The sequence below is a fragment of the Phoca vitulina genome, unplaced genomic scaffold, assembly GCF_004348235.1.
Source record: "Phoca vitulina isolate PV1807 unplaced genomic scaffold, GSC_HSeal_1.0 scaffold9, whole genome shotgun sequence".
Classification (NCBI taxonomy): Eukaryota; Metazoa; Chordata; class Mammalia; order Carnivora; family Phocidae; genus Phoca; species Phoca vitulina.
In genome coordinates, this window is record NW_022589712.1 from 58,158,565 (window position 1) to 58,181,936 (window position 23,372).

Consider the following 23,372-nt stretch of genomic DNA (forward strand, 5'->3'; position numbering starts at 1 on the left):
CCCAGGTATTATGGATGCAGTGGATTAATGATTTAAATATAGTGCAATTGAAAAATAGTGAACTGCTTTCTACTCTGATGTGTAAAAATGGACATTGATAATTTTCAGGGAACAAGTATAAGTAGACCTACAATAACACAGTAAAATCTTAAGCACAGAAAGAGAAAATGAATTCCTCGCCCTTGAATTTCTGCTACAAAAGAGCAAAGCATTTTCTGTATCAGAAATTTTGACAATTAAAAGAAAAATCAAAGATCATGTCATCTTTATCACAGGCAACACTTTATTTAATGGTGAATAGACTTGAAAAGGCTCTGATAATCAATGATACATCCCGTGTTTGGTCTATGGTATGTTCCTCCTTTGTGTGGGAGCAATTCACATTAACTTTTCTGTGCTGAGTAAATGTTGAAACAGTGTCATCTGAGAATTCAGGGAATGAACACACTGCAATAATCACTTGAATTAAACCAAAGAGCAGAAGGTGTCTATCTAAAAAATTGTCTACTGACATATAAACCCTGTTCACTTCTGAAAGACAACCTCACAAAGCCTGAAAATGTGTTGAGTTCCATGTGTCTGGGTGGAGAAGGGGTGCTATTTCTAGAGGACGAAAAGATCGTTTTTCAAAGTCATTTTCTGACATGAGTGTGCCTCTGTTGATGGATCACATCAGAGTTAGTCTTTGAAGCTTTAAGAATAAGTGAGAACTTATGTGAAAAACAGAATTTTTTTAGTGGCCGTTGTGTTGGCAATTCTTGGAAAGATTTCCCTCCCCTGCTTTCCAGAGCTCAGCTGAGCAGGTGTTCGGGCTTTATCTGTTTCAAACCGTAGCCGCTATTACTCCCCCATCCCCGCCTCTCAAGAGCCAGTGTTCCTGCTTCCAGATGTAAGGCCACTCCTCCCTCCCGCCCACCTCACCTCCCAAAAGAAGAAAAATGGGTTTCAAAGAACTAGCAGAGAGTGGCGGCTTCTAAGCTCAGTCAATTCACTCACCCTCCTTCATGCTGTAGTACATCTGCTACTAATTATTATATCTGGGAGCACATGGGATGTCCAGCAAATAGGGGGATTTCCATAGGAACTCTTTCCACTCCTTCTCACGTCATGGGTTTTATTATCTGAGCTGTCACCTTCGCCATGTGTGCTGGGAGGTGGCTACGTGCTGCGCCATAGAGTGCTGGCCAGCAAAGAGGTCTGAGCTCATCTGCGCGGGGGGAGACCTCGCCTGCAAAGCCTTTTAAAAAAGCCGTTCTACTGGCAAGCTTAAAAGAAAAGCTAAGTCGAAACAGCTGAAGGAAAGAAGTGGCCTATATCTCACACGCTCAGCTCCTCGGATACCACTAGCTTGGAGAAGCTGCCCAAGAGTTTGGGAGAAAGTTTGGGTTGATGTCTTCGCTCCTGGCGTTCTAAATGCCAGTTCAGATAAGGACTGAAAAATAACCCGACCTCAAAGATCGGAAACAAGTGGTAGCTTGAGGAGTGACTGCTCAAAGAAGATGCCAACGCCCCCAAACCACAAAAGGGACTGCTAGCCCAGTATAGCCCCCACCCCCCGAAGACCCACTTTTTACCCCCACGCTTTCCCAGGAGCAGAGGTCTGAACGGAACAGGAAGAAAGGGAGTCTACTGTAACAGAAGCAGTGTTCAAGTACTGAGAGCAGCAGTAGTTTAGCAGGGAGACTGTGGTATTGGGGGCACGCCCCCGCGAACGGAAGGATCCTGCCTTTGCCCTCTCCAACTACGAGCAAGGCCAGGACGCAGCTGCGGCGACACAAAGGTGCCTCATTTACATAGCCCTGGGACCCACAATGCCTGGGCAGCGGCGGGGGTGGGGGCTCCTCCCGCACCTGGAAAAGCTGGCTCTGAGAACGTTGGACCTGACCTGGAGTGGGGGAACTGACTCTAACTGTCCGGGATCCACTTTGTCCCCCGATAGCCTCTCACTAGGTGGGCACTGTGGAGAAGCCAAGATGTGCACAGCCAGGATCGAAGACGGAAACTGCCGCAACCCACGGAGAGGCGCCTGCCCTCTCGCTTCCGAGGAGCTGACTCAGCTGACCACAGGTCCCTTCCCTCACTGTCCTGGGCTGTCTTAAAGCTTAGGGAAACCGCCCTAGGGTCAGCGCCCCGGACACCTTTTCTCGGAGATGTTTGCTAAGTGGTACGAGGAACAGGCCCGGGTGTGAAGCTCAGTAGGAAGCAGTCGGGGTGGGAGGGGTGTGTGCCCGGACAGAGGCGCTCCCAGGCGTAGCTGCCTAAGTTTTTTGAGCACTAGAGAGGAGTCATTGTGTCAAAGTGTCAGACTTGCATCGCGAGAGTGCATTTGCCTGTGGTGTGTGTGTGTGTGTGTGTGTGTGAGAGAGAGAGAGAGAGAAAGAGGAGGGGGAGAGAGAGAGAGAGAGATGAGAGAGCGCGCGTAAGAAAGCCCCTGCGCAAGTGAGTGAAGCTTTGTACCCGGAAGACCTGCGGGCGGGGGAATGAAAGGGATTAGGCAAGGGTCAGCGCCCTGTGCAAACAGCTCCCCAATCCACAGACTTTGATAGGAGGACACGGGTTCTGGGTCAAGTTATGGCCCTTGGGTGGGGGGAGGGGACGTGGAGGGCGGGGGTTAAGGGTAGAAAGGACAGCATAGAGCCCTTGAGGGTGGTTTTCCACCACCTGACGGGAATTGGGGCCGGGACAGCTTCCTGGTTGGGCTCAGCAGTTGCCATAGCACCCAGGCGAGGCGGAGTCGCAGGGTGGCTGGCAGCTCCTAGTCAAGCCTAGTCGGTGGAGGAAGTGGGGAAGGGACTAGTTGCCACCTCTTCAGCAGAGGCAGTGCTTCTCACCAGCACCTGGCAGGCCACTGCCCACGGGTAGCTGCTTCAGCAGCAAATCCAAACCCTACCCTTACAAGAAACGGATCTAAGGATGAGGCTTTGGTTGGTCCTTGGAGTCAAATTTGAAATTAACCTTTCTCAAGAATGGCTTATACACTCTCAACCAACCATCCAGTCCACTCAAAACATGTTTCCCCAGAAGGAAAATAAATAAATAAACCACTGCATCCAAATAGCCCCAACAGGGGAAATGGTCCAATGATTACAATGTACACAATCCTTCCCCATAACTCAGGTCAGAAACCAGAGAAAATAGATCTCCACGTGGAAGATGTCTGAAGTTAATGGAGAAAATAACAGGTTATCTAAAAACTGAGCTGTTGGTTTAGGGTATCAAGGCACTGCAAGGAAGTCTTTGCCTACTCTATTTCTTAAGGACATTCTTAGTAAGCATTGGTCTAGGAAAATATATTTTTGTGTGTGTGTCAGCTCTTTTAGAAAGCTGCTACACACTCTGCTACAGTCGCCAAGATTTTTAATATGAAGATATGAAATGATCAGCGAATGTAACAATCTAATGATTCAGCAAATATTGTGCTGCAAGACCAGACCAGCAATAATTAAATCTTTAGAGTATCGGTGGCAGTTTTTCGGCTCCAAGTCTTCTTTTTTTTTCCCCACCCAGTCCGCAAGCAAACACACTAAGGCACACTCATTCACAAACACATTTCAGAAGATACCTCAGTATTCCAAATAAGTACATTGTACTACTCAAAATATTGGGCAAAACTACCATACTGTAGCATTTACCATGCTTGAAGGAGAACAGCTGAACGCACACAAATTTTTAATGATACAGGGACCTGTTTAATCTCATCCAAAAAAACAGGCGTTCCTGTGGACGCTTGTTGCTAAGAGCAACGTGCTTAAGTACCATCTAAAGGCATGAAGAAAGCAAAAAAAAAAAAAAAAAAAGCTACAGTAGGAATTTAGATAGAACCTGTTGTCTCTCTTTGTCATTACCAGCCTTCTGGACTCCAGGTGTTTACGTGTTGAATGGGGGGAGGGGAAGGTAGGATTCCCTTTTTTTTTTTAATATGTGAAAAGCATTCCTACCCTGGTTTCACAAAGCCTGAGAAAGATGAGAGATTTTATCATTACAGAAAAAGCACATGGAAAAAAGGAAAGAGAAGAGATGCTGTTGACATGATAGGAGATGCAGGCAATCACTTCAACTTAAATTTGACTGACTTAACGTATCTGTTTTTATCTCAAAGACGCATGCTCAGGATTATATGGTTTCTCGCACTCTTTGGTCTAAATCCACTTGAACTGTCAAAGGAGGCGCCCACAGTGGGAGCGTTTACCTGGTTGGCTTTCTCCTCTCTCCCTCTTACCTACTTAAGGGAACTTTCCCTGACTAGTTCTTCTACTAAAACTCCATTGGCCATCCACAGCAGCTGAGTGTTGCCTACGCTTCATTTCCTCCAAGCAGACCTTCTGACCAGTGTTTTCACGGAATCCCATGTTTAGATTTCCCTTTGAGCTCTAAAGGAACCCCGATTGCTTAGGAAAGTAATAGATTCCTCTAATATATAACTGTCACTCGACTCTTTTATCATGCCACAGTGAAATAAAGATGCATACTTAGACTCCCATACACAACTCCTCTCCGCCCCATTCACCACTGTTAATCATTCATTAGATCAGGACAGGTAAGAAAGCTGGGAGAGGAGGACTCACAAGTTAAGAACAAAACAAAACAAAACAAAAAAACCTTTCTTAGGCCGCTATTTCTCTTCAGCTAAGCAGCTGTCTCCTCCTGCTAAGTAGAGCCTCTACCTTACAACAATATTTTTCAAAGCCCCGTGTCCCCGTAAAGGCACCAGGGGCTGGAAAAGCGGTGAAATGAACCTAAAAGGCTCTCTGATGACAAAAGAAATCAAAAGGGTTAGCGCCTTTCACTTGCGGACCTGTCCGAGTCCCAGACCGAAGCGGACAGACGCCAACTTGCCAAAGAGTTCCCAGATACTGACTCTTCAGCCCCGCAAGCTGAGAGGCGTGGAGCCCTGACGCGCGCTTCCAGCCCGCCAAGCCCGGAAGGCTCCCGCCGAGAGAGGCGGGCGCAACCGCCGGCGCTGCCCCCAGCATCATCACCGTCTGTGGCTACTGTGTGGAGGTAATGCAGCGACCACCATCACACACTGGCACTCACTTCACCCTCCCAGGCTAATTTTTTTTTTTTTTTTAATAAAAGAAAGAGAAAGGGAAATGAAAATGACACGCGGGGGTTCTTTAAAACCCCGGGAGGCTCCGGAGCAGTGAACAGGTCGGAACGCATTGAGCCCACCCGCCTGTCAGAGTGAGCCCGCCTGTTTACATCCGGCTGCCTCGGAGCCGGATACCCCGCAAGAGAAAGAGATGGGGAATCTTACCAAATCTTAATACATGTGTGGTTCCTTGGGAATATCCAATCCACAGTAAGCAGAGCAGGAGTTTAATGGTGCGCCGGAAGACTGGATTACTTAGAATCGGGGAAATAATCTTCATGGTGTTTCTGTGTCCACACGCGCGGCACCCACTTCCCCGATCTAGCGTTAGGCTCCCGGTTCGGATAGGAATGAGGATGCGTCGAGTGGTGGCCGCAGACACGATCACGGCATGGTCACAGAGAGGAAGGAGTCTCCGCTTCCCAAACCCATTAGCAATCGCTGCATGTTCCTCACTCACTGCGCCAAGGAGCAACCTTCCACTGCAAGGGATGGTGGGACATCCATGTTAGTCGGGGAGCATCCGGGAGAAATCCAGCACGCACACCCACAATGTCCGGCCGCGCGAGCCTGGGGAAGCAAAGGAGGAGGAAATCAATAGGAAATCCAGCCTTGGGAACCTCCGAGGCGTCGGTAATGAGCCACTGTCCCAGCACAAAAGGCGCTTTGCTCGCAAAGGTTTTGCCAGGCCCTATTCTAGTGCACTGCCGCACAGCTTCTGACGTGAAGCCAAGATTAAGTGAGAAAAATTGAGATAGCTGCTTGCCTGTTAAGGCTCTCCGCCAGAGAGCTTCCCCAATATCTCTTATGCAACCTATCTCATCGCCCGCCTTGAGTTTCAAGAAAGAAGTCGGATTTATTTACGTGGAGAAAAGTGCTTTTATTTTCCATAAGAGTCTTTGCTAAGAGAGTGACTGGTGTATGCAAGCGGACTTCTTACAATCCACCGATGAATTTTAATAAATGACAAGCTAAACCAAAGTCACTTTGCCTATAAGTTGTATAAAAGGAAGTGGTCTAAGGCAGAGGAATTTACTGCAAATATAACCTGTGTTTAGGCTGAAAGAAAGTCTTGTTTATATTCTTAAAATTTTGTCCAGGAGTGAATATAGATTAGAGTGCAGTTGCAGAAGTCAAGATAGTCTTTAAAAACTTGAGTGGACATTCCTTGATTACTACCCAGGAATAAAAAAAATAGATTTCTTCAAGTGGTCTTTTTAAGAGGAAAATTGTTGAGTTAAAATGAAGGAATCATATTTTCCCACCCATTTTTTTTTTTAGCTCATCTAAAATAATTGTGCCTATATAAAAAGACAATGATGTTTAAGTTGGTATAACAAACTCCAAAAGCTTCAATAATTTATGCCCAAATTTCTTCTCATTTTGGTTTTTTGAGTATGTTTTTTTTTCAGAGGCAGAATATGGGATCATAGCTTGGGCGACACTGAGTGTCACAGTTTTGTCCAAAAAATGCCTTATTATTGCCTAGTGTTCTGGTCAGAATATTTAGAGTCTTCAAGCAGTGACTGACTGTCTTGGCTTTCACCACGTGCAATTTATTCAATGAAAAGAAAAGTACATAAGTATATATTCTTTTAACATGAAAATACATTTTGCTGTTGAAATAAGTAATATGCTGTCATCCAGGCATAGAGATTAAAATACCCAGTCTTAATATTTTACATTCATAATTGAAACTGAAATGGTTAGTAGTAAGTATATTACTACATATTAGTATTTTAAGTGATCAAGTAGCACGAAACGCAAACTGCTGGACTTGTTTCTTAAAATTAATCTGTTTTTCATAGCCAACTCACAGGGCATAGGTTAAACCTTATGAAAAAATTATAAGATTCTACCTTATTTGAAGAATATCTAATTTTTTAATAAGGAGGGATATGAGTACTATTTATTCCAGATAGCAAGAAAACGATGTAATGTTTTCATTCCATCATAGTGATTTTTTTCATTCTATTTTTTTCTTAAGGTATTATAAAATGCTGATTTGAGAATAAAGCTACATTTTGCAAAAGCATTAAGTGGGCATTGACTTTTTAAAAAAGTGGAGGCATAACTGCAGTGTCAAAAATAAGTATCATGAATGACTAGTTCTGCAGCGTAGCAGGCAATTCAATCAAATAATTTGACTATTTGAGCACTTTAAAAGGAACACCTTGTGCTAAAACCAAGGGTATCTAGCGACTCCTTCAGTCCATGTTTAAAATATCTCTTCTAAGACATGTATAGTCCAATATGTTCTGTATTTGTTGTCTCATTTATCCTATTCTATTTGTTCTTTCTCTTTTTGATCCTAGCAGATATAATAATGACAGCCAGAGCAACAATAAATATTCTTAGTTTTTTCATCTGTCAACATGATTGATATACACTACCTGAAAAGAGCATGTTCTATTGTGACTAATCAAAATACTGCAGTTTTGCAGTATAGTTAGCATTTAATAAAACCTGGGAAAACAAAATGTACCATAACTCCTTGTTCACATATTCTGTTAACATAATGGCATTTGACATTACAATTGTAACTTCTCTACTTAAAACTAGTATTTTAAACTATCTGGCTTTTGTGGGATTATTTACTGGATATCTAGTCGGAAAAGTGAAAGATCAAGCTTCCAGATTCATGAAGTTCTTACCCAGTATATTAAACAGTAAAAAGTCTATCATAAATTTTTCTTACTATTAATTGGTCCCCAAAGAACCAATTTTGCACATATGCTAAATTAGGTTCATTTACATCCATCAACTAATCCGAAAGACTTCAGCATCACAGACAACAACTCCACCTGCCTGATTGAACTTCGGCAGGATAGGAGAAGACCTTTCTTCAGGACCGCGGACAGCGCTCCAGGCATTGATTTATTCTGGAGTAGTACATTGAAAGTAGTACATTGAATGGGTAATGTGCCATTTGAAGTGACAATGTGAATATTTCTACTACACAGAGTCTGGGAATTTGAATTATTGCATTGTTCACATTGTCAAGAGGACTATTTTGTCAACTGTGTTGTGTGTATATTTCAGTGTGTCTTACTGGGATTGCTTAGCATACCCAGGAGTGCTAATAGTCATCCCTTTCCAGGGCATAGTACTACAAAAGCCATCTACATTAACTGTGAGTTCCCTCATGAGCACTAAACTACTGTTTCTCAGTATTTAAAAAAACGCCGGAAAGACCACCAAAAATTCAGAATACTGAATAACATGCTGTCAATATTCAGTGGCTAAAGACATTTCTAAAATGTACAATTAGTTATTGCTTGAATTCTCCACCTTCAGCTTTTCATCTGTTACAAGGGTAATCAGGTTAATTCTCATTCTTTTTCATTAAACTCTGCTCACTCCCAGGACAAAAACAACAACAACCCTAAAAAAAAAAAAACCTAAAAAAAAAACAACAAAAATCCTAAGATTACCTCCCCAATAATAGAATGGAATAGAATAGATTGTAGAGAAGATACCTCAGAGTAGGGCAATTTTGAAGCTATTGCAAGTTTCTCCCCAATACTGATACCACCCATCATAGTTCTAAGGCTATATGAAGGACTGATAAAGTCATTATATAGTATTCACTGACCAGATTGAACTCTTTTTAAAATTGTGTCAGTTCTGTAATTTGCTCCTTTCTCAAAGGGAAAAAAAATACTATTTGGTGTCAGACAATCATATATTTACCAATAGTGAGATTTACACACCTTATTGCATAGTTTCATTTGCTTTTTGTCTCTATTTTAACCATATGGCAACCTTGATTTCTAGGACCCAAAGCTCTGTAGGTTCCAAGGTCAAAGCAGAGATGACAAACAGCAAATGCACACATATATGCACACATAAAGAGAAGCTTTATCTAAAGTAAGCCTACACACACACACAAACACACACACACAGAAGGCTGACATGAAGAGATATCATGCCTATGATAAATTAGCAAAGAACAAAATGTATATCATGTTCATGCAAAGCTTGTTCCAACAACAACAAAGTGCCATTAGCTTCATCTTTCACTGTGTTTTTATATTTACTGACACTAATGACCTCTTATTTTTGGGCACTATTACTTGAGAAGCAATTTTAGTTTTCTATTCTCCCAGTGAAAATGAATCTTATTCTAGTTAGCTGCCACCTGCTGGGGCATGTACAAATGTGTAATAATCCTTACAGCATAACGTTTAAAAAGACAATGCTTATACCTTTTGCAAGAAACAGCAAATACATATCCCAGGACAACCTGAATTTCAAAGGTGTTTCAAAGGTTCTTCCATGCCATATCTGTATTTAAATTTTTTTCACATGGAATTCTTTCTAAGGATTCTACTTGACTTGTCACCAAAGTCCTGCTGTTATGTGACATTTGAGAAACCTCATCTTACAGTAACACCTGACCTATTCTTCCATGTGTGTAGCCTGTTGTATGGAAGCTGAGCTAAAATAAACAGGCTGTTCATCCATGGCATTAGAGGTGCCAGAGAATAAAGTCAGAGCTGATATCAGTTAAAAACACACTGTTGCATACTTGCACTTCGCTCTTTCTAACTATGAATGCTATGCTATGCAATCCCTTGTGATTCTGAACACATACCAGCTGTTCCACCAACATTCTGCTGCATTGATGATTAAAGACATTTAGAGCTTCAATTAATTTTTAGATGCCAAAAATAAGTGTACCTTAATTAAGAAATTGAATTGGAATCGCTTTACATGTCCTGGAATCTTTTTTTTTATTTTTAAAAATTTTAGTCTGTGCAATCCCCAATGTGTTTTAAAATAGAAGAAAACAAACAGGTAAGACTCCAGGCATCATTTATTTCTCAATCACCTTCCTTCTGTGTGTTTCATTTTGTTTGTTTGTTTATTTGATTGTTTAATTAGTTTCTAAGGCCACTGAAACCTGTCTCAATGGTTACAGGAACGGTTCCTATAAAAAGTTAGGCAAATCAAAATTGAAATATTATTATCTATCTTCCAGTAACTAAACTACAAGCTAATTAAGATTCAAATGAATCAATCACCTCTTTTGAAATAAAAATAATCATTAATCCGTAAGGTAATTTCTGACGACAGAATACTTACAGTATGAAGATGAAGAAATGCTAGAAGGTAATCTGTGTGTTACCAAGAGGATAGTAGTAGTAAGTTTTCTAACGTCCGTCCCCTATTCTCTAAACTGGAAATCATTACCCAGGGAGCCTCAGCCTAAGTCGTGGTATTTAGTAAAGAACTCCTTGGAGGTAAAAATATCAGGGGGTGAGAGTCATTAAAAGTTTTTAACGTTTATGATCCACCCTGATGGGTGACTCCCCCTACCCTAATGGGACACCCTCCGAGTTTTTTTAGACGCTCTCAACACTGGCACTGGTTAAAATGAATGTCTGTAGTTCAGCACAGAACTAAAGAGCAGGGTTAATGGAAAAATGGGCGGATGGAAGGAAGGCTGGGGAGTTCTTCAGACCCGCAGGCAGATACACAGATTCTTGCCATCTGTCTCTCTTCGCCTCGCGTGAGTCCCAGTAGCTGAGGCCACTTCCTGACACGTCCACTTATTAAATTATTTTATATGGAGAAAGCGAGCGCCCGCAACCAACTGAGCCAGTTGTATCCTTGACGGGAATTGGCTGAGGCGAGCGGGACAAAGACACTCGCAGCGAATCGGTCCCGCGGGTGCCCTGAGCGCACCGGGCTCCGCGGCGCTGCTGTTCGCCTTCTTCCTCTCCAGCCGTTAAAAGCCCCTCGCCCACCCCTGGTCCCTCCTGTGGGAACATACACCTCCGGAGGCAGCCCAGAGCAGAACCCACCGGGGGGAGTCCTTACCTCTCGCTGCGGGTGAGGTAGGCAGGGAGGGGGAGGGGTGGTCCTCGGGGAGGAGCAGCCTGAGGAGGTCGGGCGGGAAGTCTGCGGCTCCCGGACAGAGGAGCGCAGCCGCGGGCGCCGAGCGCGAGTGACGGCGGCTGCGGAGACGGAGTCCGCGGAGCAGCGGCGGCGGCGGCGGCGGAGACAGACACGCCTCCTGGCGGGGGTTCCTCGCCTCTTGCTTTAAAGGCGCCGCGCTCCTTTCCCCGCGGCCCCTGCACACACCCAGCGGCTGCGGCCACCAGGGCGCAGCGCTCGCCCCTGGACCTGGACCGCAGGAGCGAAAGTGCGGTAATTCTGGGTGCCTCCAGGCTTGGACGTTAAAAATCCCCTGGCCGGGACTTCATCTCCTGCGCACACCCCCGCCTGCTCTGGGATGGAGGGACGGGGACTGAGATGTTCGGTCAGGGAGTGCTGCAAACCCCCAAGGAATTCGCCTGCCCCCCCCCCCCCCAACACAAACAAGGAGCCCGAGCACGTTTGGTTCTGGGTGGTGGCTTTTATACCTCTTCGAAACCATAGCAACGAAACTTCTCTGCTGCCAGGATCTGGGGAGCAGCTGGTAGTCTCCAAAGTGGCCCTTTTAGTCCAACTACTCTAATTTCCCTTTGAGGTTTGCGGTAAAGATTTTGACCTGCGACTTACCTCCACCTACGCCTCCTGTGTACACTACTAATGCTCTCCCCGCCGCGCTGCCCATACCCACTTAGACGCCTGGAATCCGCGCACCTCACCTCGCCTCGCCTCCGTTGCTGAAAGCAGACACTTCTCCCGAGTGTCAGGGGGAGGGGGTGTTGGTGAGAAGTCTCTGTGACTGTCTGGTGCCTAATGACAAACGGCTTCGACCCCCCGCCACCCCGCGCCCCGCCCAGGTCCTTGAACTATCAACCCAAGCAAATTGCAGAAAGAAGTTGGGGTTTGAGATCTGGTGGGCGCAGAACCTGAGGTCGCAAACTCAAAGGTCGGAGAAAGGAGCCTGGAGATCAGTCCCGGCCAGGCGGCCGCCGTCTAAATTCCCTGGAGGATTTTTTATTGGGCCCGAGGTGGGGAGGAGCACCGAAAACCAGGAGTCTTCCCGTGGCTCGGCTTCAGGAAGGGGCCGCTGGCGGCGAGCACTAAGGGCTTCCCCTGCTTCTCAGCAGAAACGATTAGCTTCTGCAAACAATCTCTGATTTCTGCTCCTCTGGGTCGGATAAGTCAACATCTATTCAATACCATTGCTATTTTATCCTCGGCCCTACGATATTAACTAGAGCAGAGACTTAGCAAGTTGCCCCGGGAGGAAGTTGGCGAGCAGGGATTCGCGAAAAGGTTTAAATGAGGCTAAGCGGGCGCAGGCCGCCCCTGAGCCTGGAGACAATTTGCAAACGGGCTGTAAGAGGAAGGGGCCAGGTGAGATCCTGCGGAGTCCTCCAGCAGCTCTGATCCCCGGAGGCACTCAAATCTGTAATTTTGAAGTCCAGGAAGTAGAGAGGCTCTGCGTCTCCAGGCACTGATTGTCTTGGCTGGAGACAAGAGTTTGCCCTTTGGTTGCTTCTTTCTTTGCAACCCCCTTACAATTAAGCCCCCGCCGGAGCCTGGCTCAGCATTGCCACCCTGCACGCCCTGGGGCTAGCGCCGATTCAGCCTAGTCCTGCAACAAACCGAAAAGGTCCTCCCAAACCCTACCTGGCTCTCAAGCAAAACCACCAGTCTCTAGCTTCTTGGACACCACTGCGGAATCTCTGTGCCTCCTACATGCCTCCTGCGCCCGCCCAGGTTGGGGAGGCTCAGGACTCAGAGAGGTTAAGGAGAGATTAGTTAGCGGCAATGGAGAGTCTGTTAGTCATTTAAAGATCCAGGGGGTGGCAGGGAGGCTCCTGTAATTAAGTCAACAGCAGCCTTGTTGTACGAAGTAAATAAATAGTCAATGACTCCATTGTGCCTGGTGGAGCGGGCAGCACAGACGCGTGACTGGCTCTGGGCGCCTGGGCTCCAGCTGCTGTGACCTGCAGCCTAATGGGCCCTCGAGGCACAGCCCAGTTTGGGCCAGGCCTGGAAAAAATACCCTATTCAGTCCCATTCCCCCCGCAGGAGGAATGGAGACAACTTGTCTCCTGGCCAAAGACACTCTCCTTGTCATCATAGAATCCGGCTTTCCCACTTCCAGGGAGGGAGGAGCAAAATGCTGTGCACAGAGTAGATTCCAGAGCAAATCCCTGGGTGAGGGCATCCCGCTCTGTTTTGTTGTGGCTGTGAGAGAGTAGAACAGGGAGTGTGTCTCATTTGACTTTAAGTGTTCAGCATAGGGTTTGGCATGCAGTGGGTGCTGAATGAAAGAATGAGGGGATTACTGGATCAACCTTCCACATTCCACACTGTTGTCCCCTCCCTCCTTTTATCTGGGAAAGGAGAGGCTTCAAACAACTTCCTCTAAGTGCTGTGTGTATTCTTAGAACCTAGTCATAAATTTCTTTTCCAGAGCAACCAGGACACATTGATAAAGAAAGAAATAACAGGCACTAGCAAGGGCTTGGAGGGCAGGGGGAAGGAGCTAAGAGAATGAAACAAATCAAAATTATGCATGTTATGACAAATTCATTTCCTCAATAACAAAATGTTACCTGAATTCTAATGAGAAAAGGAGAATAACAAGGGAGCATTAGACTACACACACCCATTTAACCCTTCAAAATAAAATTCTTCAACACTATAAGGAGACATTTTCCATAATTTATTTCAGTGTTTATGAGGTTATACTTTAAGGAATCAGACCCCAGGTCTCTTTAGGGGCAACAGTGAAGTTTTTTTTCTCCATTCCCAGTCATCCATCCATAAGAATTAATCTTCTGTGTCTGAGGAGGTCACTGAGTCCCTCAGCTAGAGTCCTATGCAGGAACCACCTATCTTCCCTTTCTTACCTCTTAAAGTACTCTTAGAACTTTAGCAGGTCTACAATTCTGCCTCCTGAGGGCCCAGCAAGGACCAGTCTGAATTCCCAAACTGACTACAGGTTTTGTTTGTTTGTTTGTCTTCTCCGTCAGCTTTGTTTATATTGAATTACAATCAAAAGGTATTACTTTGGATCATTTAGTCCCAACCCTTCATCTTACAAGTCACACAAAACAAAGCAAAGAAGAGGAGTGACTTGCTCAGGATGTGGCAGAATGAAGACTGCCTTCTAGCTGTGTAGAGCAGCATCAGGCTGTCTCCTGCCATCCTCTTTCAAAACTTAGAATCATATGAAGTTAAGACTAAAAGAGACTTCAAGGACTTCTACTCTATTTCAGGGTCACAGAACTTTCTCTCATCTGGAAAAAAAAAAAAAAATGTACACGTTTACATGGCCTTGAAATTTTTCATACAGCAATAGGAGATGCACATATCCCCTGAAACTCATTGTGGGGGAATCCAGTCCCTAGATCCTAGGCTAAAAACCTCCAATCTAGTCCAACAACATCATTTTACAGCTGGTGAAATCTAAGCAACAACAACAAGAACTTTAGAGTCAGAGTACATTAAGGACAATTCCCAGATGCTAGGTGTCCTGATTCCCACCTGTCCCCACTCCCTCAAGTTTTCTTAGCTGTAATTGGACATAAATTACACTGAGGTATTAATAACTCATAATGACTTAATGGATTTTTCTCTCAGAATAATTAATATCTGACCTTGAAGAATGGATCTATTATTCATTTCTGAAACCTCTCAGTATATTTACTGAGTACATACTCTCTGTCAGGCAGTGCTCTAGTGCTAGCAAATGACAGTAAACAAATTAAACAAAAGCCCTGCCCTCACTGAAGGCAGTTTAGTGGCAGGAAGATAAATAATAAACAAATAGACAAGCAAATATATAAGATGTCAGATAGCAAGGAATGTTACAGAGAAAACTAAGGCAAAGTGAGCAGAATAGGGCATGCTGGGAACACGGGCATGCGGGAAGGTGTTGTTTTACATAAGGTGGTCAGGGAAGATCTCCCTGAGTAGTTGACATTGGAGTAGAACTCTGAAGGAAGTTAAGGGAGAGATCTAGGTACATAGTTGGAAGAAGAGGAAACAGCAAGTGTCAAGGTCCTGTGATTGGAACAAGTGTAAAGCCCCTAAGGAAAATCAGTGAAGCCAATTCCCAGAGATGAGAAAGGAGACTGATAAAAAAAATCCAGTCAAGAGAGGGTTGGGTCTTAGAGGAGTTTCGATTTTCCACTAAAAACAATACCGAAGCCTTGGGAGGGGACTGACCAGAGGAGAAGTATGATCTGACATAAATGTAAAAGGATATCTCTGGCTGTGCTATTAAGATTGCCTATACTTAATAAAGGGCAGCATGTAAGCAAGACAACCGTTTAGGAGGTTACTAATAATCCAGAGAAGAGCCAACTGTGGACAGCACCAGGACAGTAGCATGAGGATGGTAAAAAAAAAAAAGTGGTCAGATTACAGATTTTTTTTTTTTTTAGATTTTATTTATTTATTTGACAGAGAGCGACACAGCAAGAGAGGGAACACAAGCAGGGGGAGTGGGAGAGGGAGAAACAGGCTTCCCGCCAAGCAGGGAGCCCAATGCGGGGCTCGATCCCAGGACCCTGGGATCATGACCTGAGCCAAAGGCAGACGCTGAACGACTGAGCCACCCAGGCACCCCAGATTACAGATTATTTTTAAGTAAAGCTGAGAAAACCAAGATTTTTCCCAAAAGCCTGGTGAACGAAGTAATCTCCCAAATGAGTGACTGCTCAGCTCTGCTAAATGCTGCTGATAGGTGAAAGGAGTGAGTATTAAGAATTGGCCACTTGATTTAATGATGTGGAAGCCACTAGTGAGCTTGATGAGAGCATGCTGGAGTAGTGGTAGAGATTAAAGCATGCCTAAAATAAGTTCAGGAGAGAATAGGAGGAGAGGAATTGAAGAGGAGAATAAAACCATTTTTCATCCAAGGAAATTTTCTCTAAAGTAGAGAGGAGAAACAGAGCAGTATCTAAAGGACAAGGTGGAGTCAAGGGATTTTATTTTTAAACAGAAGATAATACAGAATATTAGTATTCTGATGGGAGTAAATCAACTGATATTGGAGAAGAGATGGATGGATGTCCTTAACTAGTCAAGAGAGGATGGGATTGAGTAGACAAGTGGAGGGGTTAGCCTTGAATAGAAGGGTCCATTAATTCAAGTAACAGGAGGAATTGCTAATAGGTAAAGTGGTTTATAAGTGTGGTGTTGAGGGCCTACTTTTGCTATGTGAGCTCTAAAGCCCCATCCCAGGCTGCCTTGCTGCATAGACACCTTCCTTAACTATTCTCTGGTTCCTACCATCCTAACTCTCATAAAAGTGCCTGCTTGCTTGGTGAGGATACAGAGAAGCAAGACGGGATCAAGAAAGCTAATAGAATAGTGGGGTCACTCTTCGGTAGAAGTTTTGATATAGCTGGACTAGTGAAGAGAGTGAATGAGTTGAAAAGGTAGGAGGTGATGGTTTAAAAGTTGTTAGTATACTTGAATTTAAAATTATAGAGAGGATATAGCTTTGGATAATGATAAAAGTCCAGGACCTCATTGTTAAAGATAGCAACTAGTCACATGTGGCTATTTAAATTTAAACACTGATTAATTAAAATTAGCATCATGGTGAATTTGTTGAAAAAGACCACCAGCCTTGTGGGATTGGCTGTATGTGAGAGTCCACACAAAAGGCTAAGAATACTGTATACAAAGATTCTTTAAAAAAAAAGATTTACTTACTTATTTTAGAGTGTGTGTGTGAGCACCTGGGGAAGGGCAGAGGGAGAGGGACAGAGAGAATCCTGAAGCAGACCCCCTGCTGAGCAGGGAGCCCAATGCAGGGCTGATCCCAGGACCCTGAGATCATGACCTGAGCTGAAATCAAGACTTGACTGCTCTATCGACTGAGACACCCAGGCGCCCCTGTACACAAAGATTCTTGATGATCTTGAGCAAATTCCTAAAAATTCAGCATATAGAAAGTATGTAGAACAGATTACAAATGAAAAGCTTATTATGGTTAAAGCAGAACCAGATGCTAAGAAATTAGCAGACTAACTTCAGGGTGGCCAACTAGAAGAGGTGATTCTTCAGGCTGAAAATGAACTCAGTCTGGCAAGAAAAATGATACAGTGGGAACCATGGGACCCTCTGGCGGAAGCGCCTCCTGCCAACCAATGGAAAGGGCCAACATGATCATTATTAAGTGAGAGTGTGTTGATGGGAAACTGATGTAATTAAACGTTCTGTCACATAAAAAAATAAATACATAAAAAATGCAGTTCCTCAGTCAATCAGCCACTTTTCTAATGGTCAATAGCCACATGTGTCTGATGGCTACCATACTGGGCCATCAGACACATCAGATATAGAATATTTCCACCATTATAGGAAGTTCTGGTAGGATAGTGCTGGGGGAAGTCTGGGAGTGGGTGATGGAGGTAGGTAGAGGACAAGATAGTTAGAGGAGTAACAGTCTGAGGAGAGAGGCCAGGGTATTAGAAGTATTGTTGATTTGGATATTGAAATCATCAATAATGATCACAGGAATAGTTCTGGTGAGAGTGACAATGAGATGTCTTCAAGGAATGGACTGCGAGTAACACTGGTACAGAAAGAAAGGTTAACAAGTGGTAAATTTTGTTGGCATAAACTTTAAAGTTCAAGGGTTTTAGGAAGGAAGAGTGAACACTGATATCTGGAAGCAGCAAGAACACCTACTCCATCTCCAGGCCCAGTGGCAGCAGAGGTGAGGAAGAGAAACAGCTATCACATGAGAGGTCTGCAATTCTCTGAAGGAAAAATTCAGAGAAGAAGCTGGTAACAGACTAAAAATTCAAGGGTGCAGGGGGAGGGTTTTGATTTGGGGATCTACATAGCAATTTGGAAATAAGAAGTGATATGGGATGATCTCCAAGCCCAAGGGCTCCTTGTAAGGGCTGATATAAATAGAAATGATGACTTACAAATCTTTAAATGTTCCAAAGATTCTCACTCACCTTTTCTATCAGTATAAATTTTAGATTCCTGAGGTTACTTTGTGCTGTCTCCCCTCATCCACCTCATTACTACTGTCCCTTCTCTCACTAATTTCTATACCTCCAAGTCCTACTCAACTCCTAGCTAACTAAGTAATTTTTTAGCAAGTATTTATTGATTATATACTGTGTTTCAGAGAAATGAGGACAAAACGTGAGAAAAAAATGTAAACAGTACACTTTGTAAGGTATTTCTAAAGACATATGGTAATTTCTGTTAGCAAGACGAGGACATTCTTGCTTCTCCCTTTGTAGGAAGCACTGATATAAAGGCAGAAATGGGGCACCTGGGTGGCTCAGTCGGTTGAGTGTCAGACTCTTGATTTCAGTTCAGGTCATGATCTCAGGGTCGTGGGATGGAGGCCCCACATCGGGCTCCGCGCTCAACATGGAGTCTGCTTGTCCCTCTCCCTCTGCTCACACCCCCGCCCCTGCCAACTCAAATAAATAAATAAGTAAGTAAATAAATAAATAAATAATAATAAATAAATAAAAATAAATAAATAAAATCTTTAAAAAATAATAAAGGCAGGAATGTATCAGCAGTATATACCTAAGCGGCATCTTTTAGAGAGGCATTACCAGAAAATATTTCTTACTGGACTCCCCATCCCACCCCTAACAAAGGAGGAAATAAGCCATATAAAGGCAGTGAAGATCATTAGGAGTATGAAAAAAATGGAGAAGGATTCCCACTCTGGGTGGGATAAGAAGGCATACAGGGACAGAAGTACTTGTTCCCCCAAAGCAAAGGAACCAATCTGCCAGATCAAGAGGGCATTGCCAAAGATAAATCCTCAGGATCATATTCCACCTACCCTGACTGATCTCTACTCTTTCTTGGAGGCTTAATGTCAGCTTTCGGGGGAAGAAAATTATTATTTACATAAGTCCTACTCTATCGTAAGAACACTTTCACATAAAATATCACATTTCATTCTTTGAACAGTCTTATCAAATTCATAATTCCTATTTTAAGGATGATAAAAAACTAATACAGAGAGAGGTCATGTAACTTGCCTATGGGCATACAGCTCGCAAATGCAAAACTAGGATTCAAACCTTTGTAGTTTATTATTCTTGCAAGTACATCAGAGAAAGCAGGTAGAATACAGTAGTATCTGTCCCAGCTCTCTGCCTCCTTTCCCAAAGGGTGTCATATGTTGCTTATAAACTGTTAGGGATAAAGCCCTACAGATTAGGCTGAGGATGCCCAGGGCTGGAGAATATGGAGCAACTAGGATTGAGCAGATTTGCTCCCTCAGCAAACCCCTGAGAAAAGGCTTTGTCTGGAGCCCAAAAATTGTTCCAATTTTAGTATATGTGCTGCCGAAGGGAGCACTGGAGCCCAAAAATCAGAAACAGCTGCCTCTCAGAGGGGAGGCCAGCTTAAAAGCAAGCAGAAGGCTCTTCCTCTCAGACTTTATCAGAGTCCAAGGAAAACCCCAGAACTTGATCTTATCCCTTGAGTGTTCTCAACAGAACCTAAAGGATATTCTTCACCAAGAGCTCATTTCTTGCAGTAAGTCAGAACTAAAGACAAAAACTTCTAGTAATGATCCTTTATCCATAATGATACTATCTTCCTGGTTATTCCTTCTCTGGGAGAATCTATACCTGCTAGCTATACTCTCACTTTCTCACTATACAACTGTTTGGTGCCTTCCAAAATGGGAACTGGGGATTATTTCAAAGAACATTGTGTTCATGGGTTGTTTCAATCAATGATAGGATAGAGTTCACTTGTCTATGTCACAGGATTCAAGCAAACTTTGTAAACTGGTTCAGAATGTCAAATAGGGCTTTATAGTTATTTTTTTTATTCAGCACTGAAACATTCCGATTGATTCACTTCATCATAAAAGAAGTTGTTGGATGCAGAATTAAGGCTGTTCCCTTAATGGGCCCTGCCCGGAGAAGTCATCTGTGCTATAGAAAACTGCTATATAGGAATTTTAGAAACTGACCAGGGTGCCAATAGATTTTCCTCCTTTACTTTAAAGTGGTGATTCTAATTAGCAAAGTTTTCAAGTTTCTTATTGCAGGTGAGCCCAGCTTCAAGGGCTGACATTCATTAAGGATATGGACACTGCTGACTGCCTACCTTTCATATTCCTTCCCATGGAAGGATCACATGGGCTGCTGGAGCTGGGCTGTCATGGCCTTGTTTGGATGTGCACTGTTGGAGAGCACACAACAGAGGTAATAGAATTCAGTTATGGTTTTTAATTCTGTAAATTAATGGAAGAGGCAATAAGTTTAAAATGAAGAGGAAAGGAAAGGAGACTAGAATGGAAATGTAGGCCCATATTCTGTATACTAAAGGAAAGTGTGAGAAGCAGACAATAAACTTTTATTTTGCAATCTGTTGTCCTGACAAACTTTTAATATATAACTGTTTTAATCTGCTGACAGATCAGTGTCCCTTTGTAAACATATGTTAAATTTGAGTGCAAAGAGATGAACAGTAGCAATGCATCACTTAACTGCATCCACATTTTACGTAATTGATCATGTAAAAATCAAAAGCCGATTTAGCCTTTTCTGTGGACTGTAGGGACTAAGGGTCTGTTGACCACATTTCACTTCACAAACAGAGCTATCCAACCAAGACCTGTTTACAAACTGCAAATGTGGTCAAACACACTGTCCTTGATATTTTATTTGCTCTTCTAGACTGACAAATTGATAACTTTGGAGTTATTTCTATAAAACTAGATACATATATAATTAGGAAAATAGAAGAAAAGAATCTGTGATATGGAAATGAAAGATATCTGATAATCAGAAATTGTATTTTGGTGGGTAAAACAGAAGAAATGTAGTAATTTCCATATTTTCCAGTATTTACTCATTTTAAAGCAAGACATAGGGTTCATATTTATATGCACTTCATTATATTTATAATGTTACAATAAGGGAATTAGGAATTAAGATCCAATTGTCAGAAGCCAGAATTATGGAAAATGGTCTCAGTTACAAGAGGGTGAATATAGCATTTGCAGATCTTTTTCACTTATTTCTCCTCATTCTATACTTATAATAACCATTACAGAGAGTCAAGGGATACAGTCTCCTCACTTTATAAATGAAGAACAAAAGGTTCAGAACAATTTTATGGCACAGCAAAAACAACACTACACTAAGAGTTCCACCAACTGAATTTCTTTTTAAATAGAATGTCTTTGGTAATTCAGTTAACACCTATATGCTTCTGGTTTCTCATTTGTAAAATCAGGAGCAGGAATTTATTTTGAAATCTATGACGTCCTTGCAATTAAAACAAACAAACAAAAAAGAATAGTTTCTTGCAGAACGAGGATCTCACTAAAGTCACTGGTGGAACAGGGGCAGTACTCAGGCTTCCAGACTGACTATTATCCAGATAATGAAACGTATCTGAAATCAAAAGCTAAGCTGCAGAAGATGTATAGTTCTCTGCTTTTTTCCTTCATTTAGAGTCATCAGAAACATACAAAACTTACAATCTAACTTGAAACTCTATCTTCCTACCAAAGAAAGGTAAATTTTGTTCACTTAGCAAAAACCACTAAAAATACTAATCTGATATATTTTTGCCTAAAGTTAACATATATAGGAAATGATAACATAAACATTTTTATAAACATCACCCTGATTAAACTCACTCATTATTTCGACACAAGCAGCTAAACATTTCTAAAGAAATTATACAACTGAATGTACTGGGTTGAAATTGATGTCCACCTAAAATTCATGTCCAACTAGAACCTGTGAATGTGACCTTATTTGGAAAGAGAAGCTTTGTAGCTGTAATCAAGTTAAGATGAGGTCGTACTGGATTAGGGTGGGCCCTAAATCCAATATGGCTGGTATCTTAGAAGAAAAGGGAGATTTGGACACAGATACACACCTAGAGGGAGGTATGCCACGTGAAGATGGAGGCAGAGATAGGAGTGATATGTCTACAAGCCAAGGAACACCAAGGATTGCCAGCAACCACCAGAAGCTAAGGGAGGCGCATGGAATAATTTCTCCCTCAGAAATCCCAGAAGGAACCAACCCTGCCAACACCTTCATTTTGGATTTCTGCCCTCCAGGATTTATTCTGTGAGAGAATAAACTGCTGTTGTTTTAAGCCACCCCTGTTGTGGCACTTTGTTATGGAAGACCTAGGAAACTAATACATGGACAGTCTGACCAAACAGTATTAATAACTACTCATTTCAATTGAACTCTCAACACAGACCTGCAATTTTGCTCTCCAACTGTTCTATAAAATTATTTCACATCTCCTGCTTTCCCCTCCAAACCCTCATCTCAGCTTATAACATGCTTCGTTCCTACTCAAGACAAAAGAAGCCATTGGACAGGAATTCTCTCCTCACCCTTCAGCAAGTATACTCTGCTGTTGCCACCAGTTTCCACATCATGGCATATATTTGATCTTCCAAAAGATGGCATGATCCTACTTTATCTTTTGAAGGTCATCCTGTGACTTGTGTCCTGGATTCTGCACCTTCACGCATTTTGATCCTGTTGTTAAGCATCTCTTTCTTAAAAAAGAAAAGAAAGAACTTTTCCATCCCATATCTCTCTTCAGCTGCAGTCCCGTTTCTTTGCTTATCTTCAAAGCAGAAGTTTTGGGGTCATCTGAGCCTGTTTCTGTTTCCCTACATCACCTTCTCGCTCCATTTGAGCATCTATCTCCTGCATTCCATTAAAATTGCTCTTGACAAGATCACCATCCTGTTCCATGTAGCTCAGTCCTGTGTCCCTGTTTTTCTCTTTATCTTCTTGATTGTTCAAGAGCATTTCACACTTGTAGACCAGTATCACTTTCTTCAAATGCTTTTATTATGATGACTTAAAATGCTTTTATTAATGTCCTTTGTTGTTATAATTATTTTAATATTAGTTGTACCATGTTTTTCTGCTTTTCTTTTTCAGTCTCCTTTATGGGATCTCCCTTGTGTTGCTGACTTCTAAATGTTGGAGTGATCCAGTTTTAGATCTTCTCTTATACTTCCAAGTGAATTAATCCAGTGCCATGGCTTTAAAACACCATCTATAGGCTAAACACCTAAAATATTTTATCTTCAATTCTTACTTCTCTCATAAGCTCTAGACTCATACTCAATTCCATTTGAATGTCTAATAGGACCATGTCCCAAACAGAATTCCAAATCCACCTGAAACTTTTTACTTTTAGTCTATCCCATATCATAAATAACAGCAACATCTACTCCATTGTTCGAGTCAAAACCATGAGTCACTCATGATTCTTCTCTTCCTCTCACCACCACCCCCATTGTAAATTCATCACCAAGTCCTGTTAGCTCTCCCTCCAAAATCTATCGAAAATCTATCCACCTTTTCATGTTCATTTCCATGACCTTGACCCAAGCCACCATCATGTC

General features: G+C 42.8%; 1 protein-coding gene and 1 pseudogene across 7 annotated transcripts in view; one reads left to right on the forward strand and one right to left on the reverse strand.

Annotated features, from left to right (window-relative positions):
• The window catches only part of GRIK2 (glutamate ionotropic receptor kainate type subunit 2), a 1,100,253-nt gene that overhangs the window by 649,701 nt on the left and 427,180 nt on the right, over positions 1-23,372 (reverse strand). For 2 of the 7 annotated variants that reach the window (XM_032408162.1, XM_032408165.1), the window contains one exon: positions 5,258-5,662. In XM_032408162.1, coding sequence (XP_032264053.1) covers positions 5,258-5,372 — 115 coding nt within the window. In that variant the 5' untranslated portion in view covers positions 5,373-5,662. Of the gene's footprint in view, positions 1-5,257; positions 5,663-10,180; positions 10,205-10,918; positions 11,077-11,602; positions 11,660-11,691; positions 11,713-12,625; positions 12,766-23,372 lie in introns of those variants that run through there. The other 5 variants (XM_032408164.1, XM_032408169.1, XM_032408166.1 and 2 more) reach the window with 5 other exon arrangements.
• On the forward strand, positions 16,559-17,131 carry LOC116634732 (annotated as a pseudogene).